The sequence below is a fragment of the Zea mays genome, chromosome 5, assembly GCF_902167145.1.
Source record: "Zea mays cultivar B73 chromosome 5, Zm-B73-REFERENCE-NAM-5.0, whole genome shotgun sequence".
In the NCBI taxonomy this organism is placed as follows: Eukaryota; Viridiplantae; Streptophyta; class Magnoliopsida; order Poales; family Poaceae; genus Zea; species Zea mays.
In genome coordinates this window covers 184361726-184375732 of record NC_050100.1, presented here as the reverse complement: position 1 = coordinate 184375732, position 14007 = coordinate 184361726, and the positions used below count along the sequence as shown (strand labels likewise).

Below are 14007 nucleotides of genomic sequence, written 5' to 3'. Positions count from 1 at the left end.
TGAGAAGACCTTCCAGCTAGGCGGCACAGATGGCTCGCATGACTTGAGCATGCCAGAGGGCATAATTAGCTTGGGTAAAATTCTCAATAATTGGAATAGAGAAGGGGCGGTGGTGGAAGAAGAGGAGTCGATCGTCATGGATGTCGTATAAAGGATTGACTCTGATATTATATTAATTTGTGTGCACTAATGAATCCAACCCAAAATATTAGACCGATAGAAAGAAGTGAGTAATTAACTTATATTATATTATAATATTATATTCAAACACTCTCTCTCACGTCACGTCGAGTTTCTCTTAGATTTTAGACGTGGAATATGAATATAAAACAATTATTTTATTTTAATTATGCTAACAAGAATTTGACCTCTAGTTCCAATACATGTAAAGCCGTATGAAGCGTTTGTACCACACCTGGGTGGCCGCGGATGCATGTTTATATAGCGCTATTAAGCTGGGCGAACAGTAGATTCCAAATATCTTGCAGGGTAGTTTATAGGAGATCAATCTATAACTAACTACCAAGGGATAAGATGATAAGGTTGCACAAGTATCGTAACAACCAGCAATATATCTAACACGCAGCACAGGATTAGCACCTCGTCGTCGTCGTTGTTTCAGCGGCGTTTGCTTGGCTGCAGATCACGAACTGCTGGTTTAATTACGAGAGAATGGGACTGGGAGAACCACAGCCGCAACAGAGTCGGAGCAGACGGCGGCGATGGTCACATTTTTTTTTTTTGAAAACACAAAGCACGACAAATTTATGGTATTTTTTTCGGGCTACGCGCACGACTGAGAACGGGACGGGGCATCATCTTGTTGCCCATGAAAATCTCTATGCCTTTTCCTCTCGTTTTGGAATAAAGAAGAGTCAACTTTGCGGAATAATCTTTCCGCGGTGGCGTAATCTTTCCGCAGCGGTGCCGGAGAGTTGGCATCACCGATTTGCTCTCTCGATTGTAAAAAGATACCTCATTTCAAATAATCAAGTATTCTTAAATTAATTGAATCTAAAAGATATAAATTTATGATACTAGATATTCGAATATATAAAGAATGATATTATTCTATAAAGTTAATTAAATAAAAATGGACTTGTTTTAAACCTCAAATTACACTGAGATGGATGGAGCACATAACTTCAACAGCCATGCTCATGTTCGGGTGACAATAAATCCCAGTAGCCATGGGAGACAGACCCGGAATAAAATATGACGTATTATCGTAAGTACGAGCATTAAAATATTAGAGCAAGAGCATGGATCTCATGATAAAAATTTATGGTGTGTTTGGTTTATGTAGCCACTCTATGCTTCATGAGGTGATGCATTATAAATTCATTCCATCAATTTTGGTGGAATCAACTCACTTCTCATGTATATACTAATTATTAGCTTATGAGGAATAGTAGGGTGGTGATGATCAACTCATTCTATTCCACAAACCAAATAAAAAAATAAGTAACGAGAAAAAGATGGATCACTTCATTCCTCGAACCAAACACACTATTAGATTATATATTACTTATGACAGATAAATGAGTAGGGGTCTATGCCTTTGGTAGGCTCTACCTAGGTCCGTCCCTGATAATGATGGCTAGGGAATTTTCGTTGCGTTTCAGTTTGAAACATTGCCCCCAATACGTTAACGTCAATGATCAGAGAATTTTCGTAGAATCGCAAGTTGAAAAAAAAACCTTCTACCCGTTTCGTTTTTCTAAGATGAAATAGCAAAATCGCAAAAAGAAATGAAGACGGACTTCTCTTATCAGTTTTATTGCCAAGAACTCACGATAGAAGAGATGAAGATACACGCCACTTTATCAGGAACACAAGAAAAGCCAGCCGTAAAATTTTGTTGCAAAATATACACTAGTACAAGCCGATAATCTGGCCTGATCTGTGCACGATCAAAGGAGAACTGGATGTGTGAGAAAGAGAGAATTGAATGCAAAATACCAGCATGGAGAGGTTTCGTACTTAGGCAGCTACATGAACTAGAACTAGAGTATGGTTCACTGCTCAACCATGACGAGCAGTAACGCAGGTAAGTGGAAATCATATCTTACTGTGCGAATAGGAGCTTCCAGAAAGCTGCTGAAATTGTGCAGATTGCTTAAACCAAGTTAACTCATGAAAAAGGAAACACTACTTCAAGGAATATTCAGCTGCTGTCTACTGAAACGGTGCTCATCTCCACAATGTTAAACCATCTCATAAGAGACAAAAAAAAATCGTGATAAACGATGCGTGCGCTCGATGCATATGACAGAAGGTGTTAAGACATGAAGTAGCATTATCAAACATACCAAGCCAGTTACAAGCTTGAGCTTAACAGAAAAACAGGGAGTCAACCCGAATAACCCTCTAGTCCAGTTACAGTTGAAGCGAATATGGAATAGTGTAGTTAGGGCATGCATGTCTACTAGGACACAGGAACATAATGGAATAGTGTGGTTGGCATGCACGGTTAGGTTCTTAAACAGCAAATAAGGCTATGTTTGGTTTCAATTAGTCTTAGGACTAAACTTTAGTCCTAGGACTAAATTTTAGTCCCTACTTGTTTGGTTCTAGGGACTAAATAGATTCTAAAGTCATTAAATATATTGTCCACAAGACCCAAATGCCCTTGGAATACACTCATGTGGGCTTTTAGTCTCTTTTAGCACCTATGTGAAGGACTAAAGACTAAATCATTTTAGTCCATATTTTAGTCCTAGTGTTTGGCAAAAAAGGGACTAAATGAGACTAAAAACTAGAGACTAATCTTTAGTCCCTCTAACCAAACACCCCCTAAATCTGGTAGATTTAAAATGCATTAAATTCTAACATATACACCATTCCATGAAAAACATCAAGTGCCCCATAAAAGGTACCAAGGAAAAGAATAAGCGGTGTCCTGAAGGCCACATGTATAGTAATTAATTTGCAGCAATTTGATTTAAATCGTGAAGCATTAACAGACGAATCAAGATAGATTCACGGTTCACCAAGAAAGTCTAGCATTAGGTGTAAGTTAAGTAGACCTGCCAAGATCAGACCTGGTCTGTAATCTGTATGATTGAACAAGAAGTGAAGACTAGCATGGAGGCAAGGTTTTGATCGACTTCCACGCTAATTTTTCAGTTTCTGGTGAATTGCTTCAGACACAACAATAGAATAGACTAAACTTGAGCCCTTTAATTTCTATTTTAATATTGAAAGATGAGAGGTGACTTCACAAACATTAACAGTTATACAAACAAGAATGTCAGACCAGCCCATCTTCGTACTGTGCTGCTGCTAACAGGACCATTTCTGAAAGAAAAACGCAGCTACTCTCTAAAGAAAGAACCAAGTGGTCATCTCCATAGTGCTGCCCCAGCTTTAGAGCCACAAACAATGTAATAAACATTGGACACGCAGAATAGAGTTCATGCTCATGATGCGAATGCCAGAAGAGGCAAAGTAGCATCATCAAACATAACAAACAAGTAGAGGAAATTTGGTCCCTGATCCTGTAGAGTTTGGACCTGGCTGCTGTAGCACCTTCAGCAAAGGCGAAGTGCTTCTCTACCTGGTGGGGGCACACCATCAGGTTACTCCCAAAGAGTTGCGCAAGGGACTGAATTCCCTGATCATTCTTGTGGGATGGGATGTTTCGAAGCATAAAAACCCTTGTGTTTTTGACAGGGCTCAGCCCAACATTGCTGAGCTCCATCAAACCATTATGAGTGTGGCCTGTGGTGTTTGGCAGGGGCACCAGCCCTCTTCAGATCATGGATCCCAACAGGCTCTGCTGGTCAGGTTCTCTTTCCTGTTTGCAGCGAATTTGTTATCTGGTCTAGGTTGTTTTGAGTGTGAGTGGGTTTTTGTACTCGTCTTTAGCCTCTGCTCTTGAACCGTTCTACTTTTTACTCTCTATCTTAACGGAATGACACAGCTCTCCTGCATAGTTTGAGAAAAAAAACAGAATATCTGCTACTGCTCCGACACAAGAAACACAATCAATAGATGTGGTTGCTATACACAGACAGAACTGGGATAACCACCTTAGATCTCTAAGAAAACTACTACTCCAACATAAAAGCAAACATTCCACGAGACCACGAAAACAATCAGGTGAAAAATAATGGAAGAATAAGAAAAGACATGATGGCTGCTTGCATAGTAACTAATTTGCAACAAATTGATTCGTATCACAAAAGCAATATAAATGAATCAAGATAGGTTTGCTAAGAAAGTCCAGCAAGCAAGATTGTATATGTTATAGTGCTGCTTATATACTCTAAAGTCTAAAAGGTGCAGATAGACTACATTCATGTGTCTGTGGCATCATCAAGCTTCATTTTAAGCGTATCAACACTATTATAGGGTAACAGAACCAAGAAACAATTGGACATGTAACAGTAGATGGTACCTCTTAGCCAAATCAGTTGCAACCAGATAAGTGTATCTTTGTCGTGAATGTCATAAATTATGCAAATTCACTTGGCGAAAGAGTGTCATACTACAATTTCACATGAACAACCCCTAAAACTCAACACATAATAACAACTACAGAGCATTTCGCTTTGAGTAAACAAGGAAAATTCTCGTGGTGGATGTGATATATCCAGTTTACTCAATGATTTTGTTGATGACACCAGCACCAACAGTCTTACCACCCTCACGGATAGCAAACCTCATACCCTGCTCACAAGCAACAGGCTGGATGAGCTGAACAACCATCTTGATACGGTCACCAGGCATGCACATCTTCGCCTCCTCATCTTTGTCATTCATAATCACAGTCACATTCCCTGTCACATCGGTTGTCCTCATGTAGAACTGCGGGCGGTAACCAGGGAAGAAAGGTGAGTGCCGGCCACCCTCTTCCTTCTTAAGCACATACACAACAGCCTCAAACTTGGTGTGCGGTGTGATAGAGCCGGGCTTTGCCAGCACCATGCCTCTCTCAATGTCATCCTTCTGCATACCACGGAGCAGCAGTCCGACATTGTCTCCAGCCATGGCATCGTCCATGGTCTTCTGGAACATCTCAACGCCAGTCACGGTGCAGTTCCGGGTGTCCCGGATTCCAACGATATCGACTGTGTCACCAATCTTGACGGTGCCACGCTCGATACGGCCAGTGGCAACTGTACCACGACCGGTGATGGAGAAGACATCTTCAACAGCGAGTAAGAACGGGAGGTCGGTCTGCCGCTGTGGCACTGGAATGTAGGAATCCACAGAATCAACCAGCTTGAAGATGCAGTCCACCCACTCATCGTCGCCGCGCTTCAGGGTAGGGTTGCCCATGAGGGCCTCGAGCGCCTTGAGGGCGGAGCCAGCGACGATTGGCACCTCGTCGCCGTCGTACTCATAGTTGCTGAGCAGCTCGCGGACTTCCAGCTCGACGAGCTCGAGCAGCTCCTCGTCGTCGACCATGTCCTTCTTGTTGAGGAAGACAACGATCTTGGGAACGCCGACCTGCTTGGCGAGGAGAATGTGCTCTTTGGTCTGCGGCATGGGACCGTCGGCGCCAGAGACGACGAGGATGGCGCCGTCCATCTGCGCAGCGCCGGTGATCATGTTCTTGACATAGTCGGCGTGGCCGGGGCAGTCGACGTGCGCGTAGTGGCGGGTCTCGGTCTCGTACTCGACGGTGGCGGTGTTGATGGTGATACCGCGGGCACGCTCCTCGGGGGCGGCATCGATCTCGTCGTACTTCTTGGGCGCGCTGCCGCCGACGGAGGCGAGCACCATGGTGAGCGCGGCGGTGAGGGTGGTCTTGCCGTGGTCGACGTGACCGATGGTGCCGATGTTTACGTGCGGCTTGGTGCGCTCGAACTTTCCCCTCGCCGCGCGCACCACCAGCAGGCTCCCGCGCCGCTGCCCTCCTGCCGCCGCCCGGCTCCGCAGCCGCGCCGGCTGCGCGGAGAAGCCCAGGGAGGTGGAGAGCCGGACGCGGCTCCTGGATGAGGAGGCCTGCGGGAAGAGGAGTGAGGTGGAGGCCGAGGTGAGGGAGGCCATGGCGGGCGGCGGAGGCGGAGGATGAGCGGGAGGTGGGGATTATTTGGGGATGGATAGGGAGAGGCGAGAGAGTAGGGGTTTGCGCTGCTTATCTAGAAGGGAAGCGCAGCGAGAGGAGAGGGCGGGGGATAAGCCGGCGGGCGCAATCGCCAGCCGCTCGATGGGTGGGCGCCTCGGGCCCGTGTCGGATACGTGAAAAAAAATGGGTACGTTTGGGCCAGAAAAAATTGGGGTGAGGCCCAGGATGCGCCTCGTCGGTGCCGTCGCCGCGGTGAACGCCAGCCTTGCCTTCGGTTTGCACCGCGCCAACTGCTCCGTCTACCGTGTCACATGGAGCCACGTAAACTGAAACGGCCTTTAGATTCTGGAACGTTCGCCCCAGATGGAAAACGCCATTGCTGAGCACAACGGTAGGTCGGAGACGAGTCCTAGCCTCTACCTGATAGAGTGAAAAATAGAGTACGCGGTGTTCGGAGATAGAAGTTTGAAATAAGGAATGAGATTGAGAGTGAGACAGAGGATCTGTTTTACACGAGACTATATTCAACCCTACTTCTCTTCTCTATATCTTTCCAGTTTCCTCTATATTTCATTCTTATTTATTCACTAAGTGAGTGCCCGTACGTTGTAACGAGAACATATAATACTACGATAACTTATATATAAAATATGTGTTATACTGTTATTAGAAAAGGTTTCATAATTCATTTGTGATCCTAACCATACATAAATTTTGTTATTTTAATCTAGCAATTTCACCACTACATTGCAACCATCAGTATCACGCAGACTTCGATATATGTCACGATCTCATCATTGAACAATACGTCCCACAACTACCGGAAGAAGTTCTCTCGTACATCATCAGTCATCAAGCACGCACCATTATACGTGTTTGCTTAAAAAAGGCAAATATGTGTATTTGCAAAAAGAATTAAAGGCAGGTTGTCACAAAAGCTACCCCGACGGTGGCAAGGATGATGAGCTGGTCATTGTTGTCGGTCCTCCTCTGCGTCACCTCCGACGCCGAGATGATGCCACAGTGCTTGATATAGTAGTCGTCGAACGCGCGAGACATGACGAGTACCAATAACTCTTGGCTGGACTGCCAGACGAAATGCACCCCGGGCTCATCGAGGTAGTGCACCTAGTCGTTGCACCACCGGATGCGCTACTCCTCTACATACATCATGTTCGAGAACACTCACAACGTCAGCAACGGCCGTCATTCCAGCGCACAAGAATTCATGACCGGTCAGTAGCGACTTACGTGACAGATTGGGCTTTAGGTGGACGATGAGCTGGACGGTGTGATGGCATCATCGTCGGATGTAGTGCTCAGAACAACCCGAGAGTCGCCGACGTTGGCGACGACCACAAGGTCCCCCTACTTGGCGATGGACAGTGAGGTACAACCGCTCTGGATCGTGTCCAAGCGGCGGCTGCACCGGAGCTTGTCGTACACAGCGGCGCATGCGGCCCCGTACGATTGCTTCTGAAAGTCGCCTAGAGGGGGGTAATAGGCAAAACCTGAAATTTATAAACTTAAACTTGCACTAAGGTCGGGGTTAGCATTATAATTAAATGATAGTTCTCCTTGCTTAGAGTTGCTCAATCAATGCTGATGACCTTTGGGGGCAAACTCAAATCAATATGAGCAAGGGAATTTTTAGAGAGGAAAAACAAATCAAGTGAGGATTGACGAGTGGACACGGTGATTTGTTTTACCGAGGTTCAGTTCCAAAGAACTTAGTCCCCGTTGAGGAGGCCACAAAGGCTAGGTCTATTTCAACCATTTCCCTCTCTCAATCGGTCACTCAAACCGGTTGAGTGCTTCTTCTTAATCTCACGGGTCACTAAGACCCTGTAAGGATCACCACACAATTAGGTGTCTCTCGCAAGCTTTACAAAAACACTTAGAGACTTTAGAGAGAGATGAAGAAAGCACGATTAAAGAAACCAAGCAACAAGAGCAACAAATGAAACACGAATTACTCTCTCTTAAGTCACTAATCACTAATGATCACTTGTCTCAGTTGTGGAACTTTGAGAGATTGGAAGCTTTGATTGTGTCTTGGGATGGATTGCTAGCTCTTGTATTGAATGCGTATGAGTGGAGTGCTTGGGTGAAGTGACTGGAGGTGGTTGGGGTTGTATTTATAGCCTCCAACCACTTTCTAGCCGTTGCTCCTTTTCTACCGACCGCGGACGGTCCGCGCCTCTGGTCCGGACGGTCTGCCCCTGCACATCAACGGCTGAAATCGCAACGGTCAGCAGTAACGGCTATATCAACGGTTATAGAGCATTTAATGCGTTGTCAGATGTCAGATAAAGCAGTCACGGACGGTCCGGTCGTGCACCCCGGACGGTCCGCGAGGACGCTAAAAATACATTTTACTGAACCCGTCACCTTCGGGGTTTTCTTATTTTTCACCGACCGGACGGTCCGCGCCTGAGGCCGGACGGTCCACGCTTGGTCTCGGACGATGCTCACTTCTCCATCAGATGGTCTGTAGTGTTGACTTGCGTTTTTGCAGTGATCCTGTCCGAGGGTCACCCTGATGTCGCGGACGGTCCGCCGCAAGGGCCCAGATGGTCCGCGCTTAGGTGTTTTTCCAAAAAGCTTCTCCTATCCAGAATAATCTACGGTATTCCGGACAGTCGATTTAGAATAGTTGTAGATGAACTTATGCACCTGAGAAATGATTGACTAGGCAAACTAATTAGTCCACAAGGTTTGTGATGGTCGTCAAACACCAAAAACGATTATAGGAAATGTTGAGGTTATTTCACTTTCAATCTCCCCATTTTTGGTGATTGATGCCAACACAAACCAAAGCAAATACAAAGTGTAACTAGTTTGCATTTTGACAGATGTGCATAAGTTATTTTAAATGAAAGCATTTCTAAGCATATAAGTTTGATTTGATATTTTTAACATTTTGGAGCATATTTTCACCACTCATATTGTTTTTGCAAATCTTTTGAGAAAAAGCTTTTCAAAATCTTTTGCAAATAGTCAAAGGTATAGGAATATGATTGCAAGAAGTATTTTAAGATTTGAAATTCCTCCCCTTGTTTGAAATGCTTTTCCTTTGACTAAATAAAAGCTCCCCCTGAAATAATTCTCCCCTTAGCTTTCAAGAGGATTTTTGAAATGATTTTCTCTTTTTGAAACAGATACCAATTGAAGTTATACCTATTAAAATTTTTCATACTAATTTGATATTTTGAAACTAAATAAGATACCAATTGAAAATTAACTCGAATACCAATTGAAATTTTGAAATGGTGGTGCGGTCCTTTTACTTTGGGCTTAATACTTTCTCCCCCTTTGGCATTAATCGCCAAAAACGGAGAACTTGAGAGCCCTTAACAATTCTCCTAATATTTTCTCCCCATTGGTAAAAATAAATATGAGTGAAGGGTTATACCATTGAGAGTTTGAAGGAGTAACGACAAAGGGTAAATGATACCGTCAGAGTTGGACTGGAAGCCATGTCTTTGCTGAATACTCCGTTTCCCTTTCAATCTAAGACTAAGGATAGAAATATACTTGAAAACACATTAGTCTTAGTCTTGGCACAAGAAAAATAAGAAATATGCATTTGTACCAAATGAAAGAGACATGATCAAAGGTATATAAATGAGTGATGTGTGCAATGTTTCAATCAAAGTTCCGAGAATCAAGTATATTTAGCTCATTCCTCAGTTTGCTAAAAGTTTTCTCATCTAGCGGTTTGGTAAAGATATCGGCTAATTGGTTGTGGGTGCTCACATAAGCAATTTCGATATCCCCTTTTGTTGGTGATCTCTCAGAAAGTGATACCGGATGTCTATGTGCTTAGTGCGGCTGTGTTCAACGGGATTATCTGCCATGCGGATTGCACTCTCATTATCACATAGTAGAGGGACTTTGCTCAATTTGTAGCCAAAGTCCCTAAGGGTTTGCCTCATCCGAAGTAATTGTGCACAACAATGACCTGCGGTAATATACTCGGCTTTGGCGGTGGAAAGAGTACGAAGTTTTGTTTCTTTGCAGCCCATGGCACCATGGATCTTCCCAAAAATTGACAAGTCCCCGATGTGCTCTTTCTATCAATTTTACATCCGGCATAATCGGCATCAGAGTTCCCAATTAAATCAAAAGTAGATCCCTTGGGGTACCAAAGCCCAAACTTAGAAGTGTAAACTAGATATCTCATGATTCTTTTCACGGCCCTAAGGTGAACTTCCTTAGGATTTGCCTGGAACCTTGCACACATGTATACGGAAAGCATAATATCCGGTCAAGATGCACATAAATAGAGTAAAGATCCTATCATCGACCGATATACCTTTTGATCCACGGACTTACCTCCCGTGTCGAGGTCGAGATGCCCATTAGTTCCCATGGGTGTCTTGATGGGTTTGCCATTCTCCATTACAAACTTCTTAAGTATATCTTGAATGTACTTTGTTTGGCTGATGAATGTGCCCTCTAGGAGTTGCTTGATTTAAATCCAAGGAAATACTTTAACTCCCCCATCATAGACATCTCAAATTTCTGTATCATGATCCTACTAAACTCTTCACAAGTTGACTTGTTAGTAGACCCAAATATAATATCATCAACATAAATTTGGCATATAAACAAGTCCTTTGCAACAATTTTAGTAAAGAGAGTCGGATCGGCTTTACCGACTTTGAAGCCATTAGTGATAAGAAAATCTCGCAGACATTCATACCATGCTCTTGGGGTTTGCTTGAGCCCATAAAGCGCATTTGAGAGCTTATACACATGGTTAGGGTACTCACTATCTTCAAAGTCGGGAGGTTGCTCAACATAGACCTCTTCCTTGATAGGTCCATTGAGGAAGGCACTTTTCACGTCCATTTGATAGAGCTTGAAGTCATGGTAAGTAGCATAAGCAATTAATATACTAATTGACTCAAGCCTAGCTACGGGTGCATAGGTTTCATCAAAATCCAGACCTTTGACTTGTGAATATCCCTTTGCCACAAGTCGGCTTTGTTCCTTGTCACCACACCATTCTCATCTTGCTTGTTGCGGAACACCCATTTGGTACCTACAACATTTTGATTAGGACGTGGAACTAATTGCCATACCTCATTCCTTGTGAAGTTGTTGAGCTCCTCTTGCATTGCCACCACCAAATCCGGATCTCTTAGTGTATCCTCTATCATGTATGGCTCAATAGAGGAAACAAAAGAGTAATGTTCACAGAAATGAGCAACTCGAGATCTAGTGGTTACCCCCTTGCGAATGTAACCAATAATGGAGTTGACGGGGTGATCTTGTTGAATTGCTTGGTGGACTCTTGGGTGTGACGGTCTTTGATCCCTTATTTCTTGATCATCTTCCTTGTCTTGATCATCTTCATCTCCCCCTTGATCCATGTCCTCCTCTTGAGGTGGCTCATCCTCTTGATCTTCATCTTCATCATCTTGAGCCTGATCCTCGTCTTGAGTTGGTGGAGATGCTTGTATGGAAGATGATGGTTGATCTTAAGCTTGTGGAGGCTCTTTGGATTCCTTAGGACACACATCTCCAATGGACATGTTCCTTAGCGCAATGCACGGAGCCTCTTCATCATTTAGTTCATCAAGATTGAAAGGGAAATAGGGTCAAACCTTTTCCTAAATGATTTTGGTGGTTGAATTGCCCAACACAAATAATTGGACTAACTAGTTTGTTCTAGATTATAAGTTCTACAGGTGCCAAAGGTTCAACACAAACCAATAAAAAGTCCAAGATAGGGTTCAAAAAGAAAAGAGCAAAACCAACCGATGGCTGCCCTGGTCTGGCGCACCGGACTGTCCAGTGCACCAGGGAGATCAACTCTGAACTACTCAGCTTCGGGTTTCTGGAAAAGCCACTCCGCTATAATTCACCGGACTGTCCGGTGTGGCACCGGACTGCCCGGTGTGCCAGCGGAGCAACGACTACAGCGCAACGGTCGACTCCAACGGAAACCTGTAAAAGCGCTACAGTGCGCGGACAGTGCGCGTAGAGTCAGAGCAGGCGCCAGACGGCGCACTGAACAGTGAACAGTACCTATCTGGTGCCCTAGTCTGACAGAGCTCCATCCGGTGGCGCACCGGACTGTCCGGTGGCGCACTGGACTGTCTGATGCGCCCATCGACAGATAGCCTCCCCAACGACCATTTTGGTGGTTGGGGCTATAAATACCCCCAACCACCACACTTCAAGGATCCAAGTTTTCAGCCATTGCATTCAATACAAGAGCTCTATACTTCACTCCAAGACACAAAACAAAATATCAAATCCTCTCCAAGTCCCAAACTCATTCCAAAGACTTAGTGGCTTGTGAGAGAGAGACATTTGTGTTCATTTGAGTTCTTGTCGCTTGGATTGCTTTTCTTCTTCCTCCATTCTTATTCTCAAGCAACGTGTAACCAAGCAAGAGACACCAAGTTGTGGTGGTCCTTGTAAGGGGTCTAAGTGACCCGTTGATTAAGGAGAAAAGCTCACTCGGTCTAGGTGACCATTTGAGAGAGAGAAAGGGTTGAAAGAGACCCGGTCTTTGTGACCACCTCAACGAGGAGTAGGTTTGCAAGAACCGAACCTCGGTAAAACAAATCACCGTGTCATCCGCCTTATTTGCTTGTGATTTGTTTTCGCCCTCTCTTTCAGACTTTACTTTATTTCTAACGCTAACTGAAAGGGAAATAGGCTTACACCTTTTCCTATATGAATTTTGGTGGTTGAATTGCCCAACACAAATAATTGGACTAACTAGTTTGCTCTAGATTATGAGTTCTAGAGGTGCCAAAGGTTCACAACAAACCAATAAAAAAACCAAGAAAGGGTTCAAATAAAAAGAGCAAAAGACTACCAAAGTGTGCCCTGGTCTGGCGCACCGGACTATCCGGTGTGCCACCGGACAGTGTCCGGTGCACCAGGGAACCCGACTCCGAACTTGCCACCTTCGAGAATTCTGGGAGCCGCTCCGCTATAATTCACCGAACTGTCTGTTGTGCCAGCGGAGTAACGGCTCCACAGCGCCAACGGTCGTCTTCAACGGTACAGTAAAAGTGAACAGTGCGCGCCTGCGCGCGCAGAAGTCAGAGCAGCGCCAGAAGGCGCACCAGACAGTGAATAGTGACTGTCCAGTGCACCACCGGACTGTCCGGTGGCCCAAAAGTCAGAAGCTCCAACGGTCGAACCCTAACGGTCGGGTGACGTGGCTGGCGCACCGGACTGTCCGGTGCGCCATGCGACAGAAGCCCTCACCAACGGTTACTTTGGTGGTTGGGGCTATAAATACCCCCAACCACCCACCATTCATTGCATCCAAGTTTTCAGCCATCAAACCTCATACAAGAGCTATAGACTTCATTCAAAGACACAATCAAAGAGATCAAATCCTCTCCCAAGTCCGGAATCACTCCAAAGAAATTAGTGACTAGAGAGAGAGACATTTGTTTTCAATTGAGCTCTTGCGCTTGGATTGCTTTTCTTCTTCATTCTTTCTTGTGTTCAACTCACTTGTAATCAAAACAAGAGATACCAAGTTGTGGTGGTCCTTGTAGTGGACTTAGTATCCCATTTGATTGAAGAGAAAGGCTCACTCGGTCTAAGTGACTGTTTGAGAGAGGGAAAGGGTTGAAAGAGACCCGGTCTTTGTGACCACCTCAACGAGGAGTAGGTTTGTAAGAACCGAACCTCGGTAAAACAAATCATCGTGTGATCCGCTCTTATTCACTTGTGATTTGTTTTTGCCCTCACTTTTGGACTCACATTTAATTCTAACGCTAACCCGGCTTGTAGTGTGTGCTTAAGTTTATAAATTTCAGATTTGCCTATTCATCCCCCTTAGGCAACTTTCAATTGGTATCGGAGCCCGGTGCTTCATTAGATCCTAACCGCTCGAAGTGATGTCGGGAGATCACGCCAAGAAGGAGATGGTGATCGGCGGGAACAAGCCTACAAGCCCCGCCAAGGCTACAAGCCACGGGAAGGCTCCATCAAAGGAGTCCGGC

General features: G+C 44.7%; 1 protein-coding gene across 1 annotated transcript; it reads right to left on the bottom strand.

Annotated features, from left to right (window-relative positions):
• Positions 1–4377: 4377 nt before the first annotated feature.
• LOC100284040 (elongation factor Tu) lies at positions 4378–6099 on the bottom strand. Its single transcript, NM_001156938.2, has one exon. The coding sequence runs from the start codon at positions 5998–6000 to the stop codon at positions 4603–4605; it is 1398 nt and encodes a 465-aa protein (NP_001150410.1). The 5' UTR covers positions 6001–6099; the 3' UTR covers positions 4378–4602.
• Between the last annotated feature and the right edge of the window lie 7908 nt (positions 6100–14007).

Bases quoted from the DNA above. Each gene is read 5' to 3' on its own strand.
- LOC100284040 (NM_001156938.2), bottom strand. From the start codon at position 6,000: ATGGCCTCCCTCACCTCGGCCTCCACCTCACTCCTCTTCCCGCAGGCC.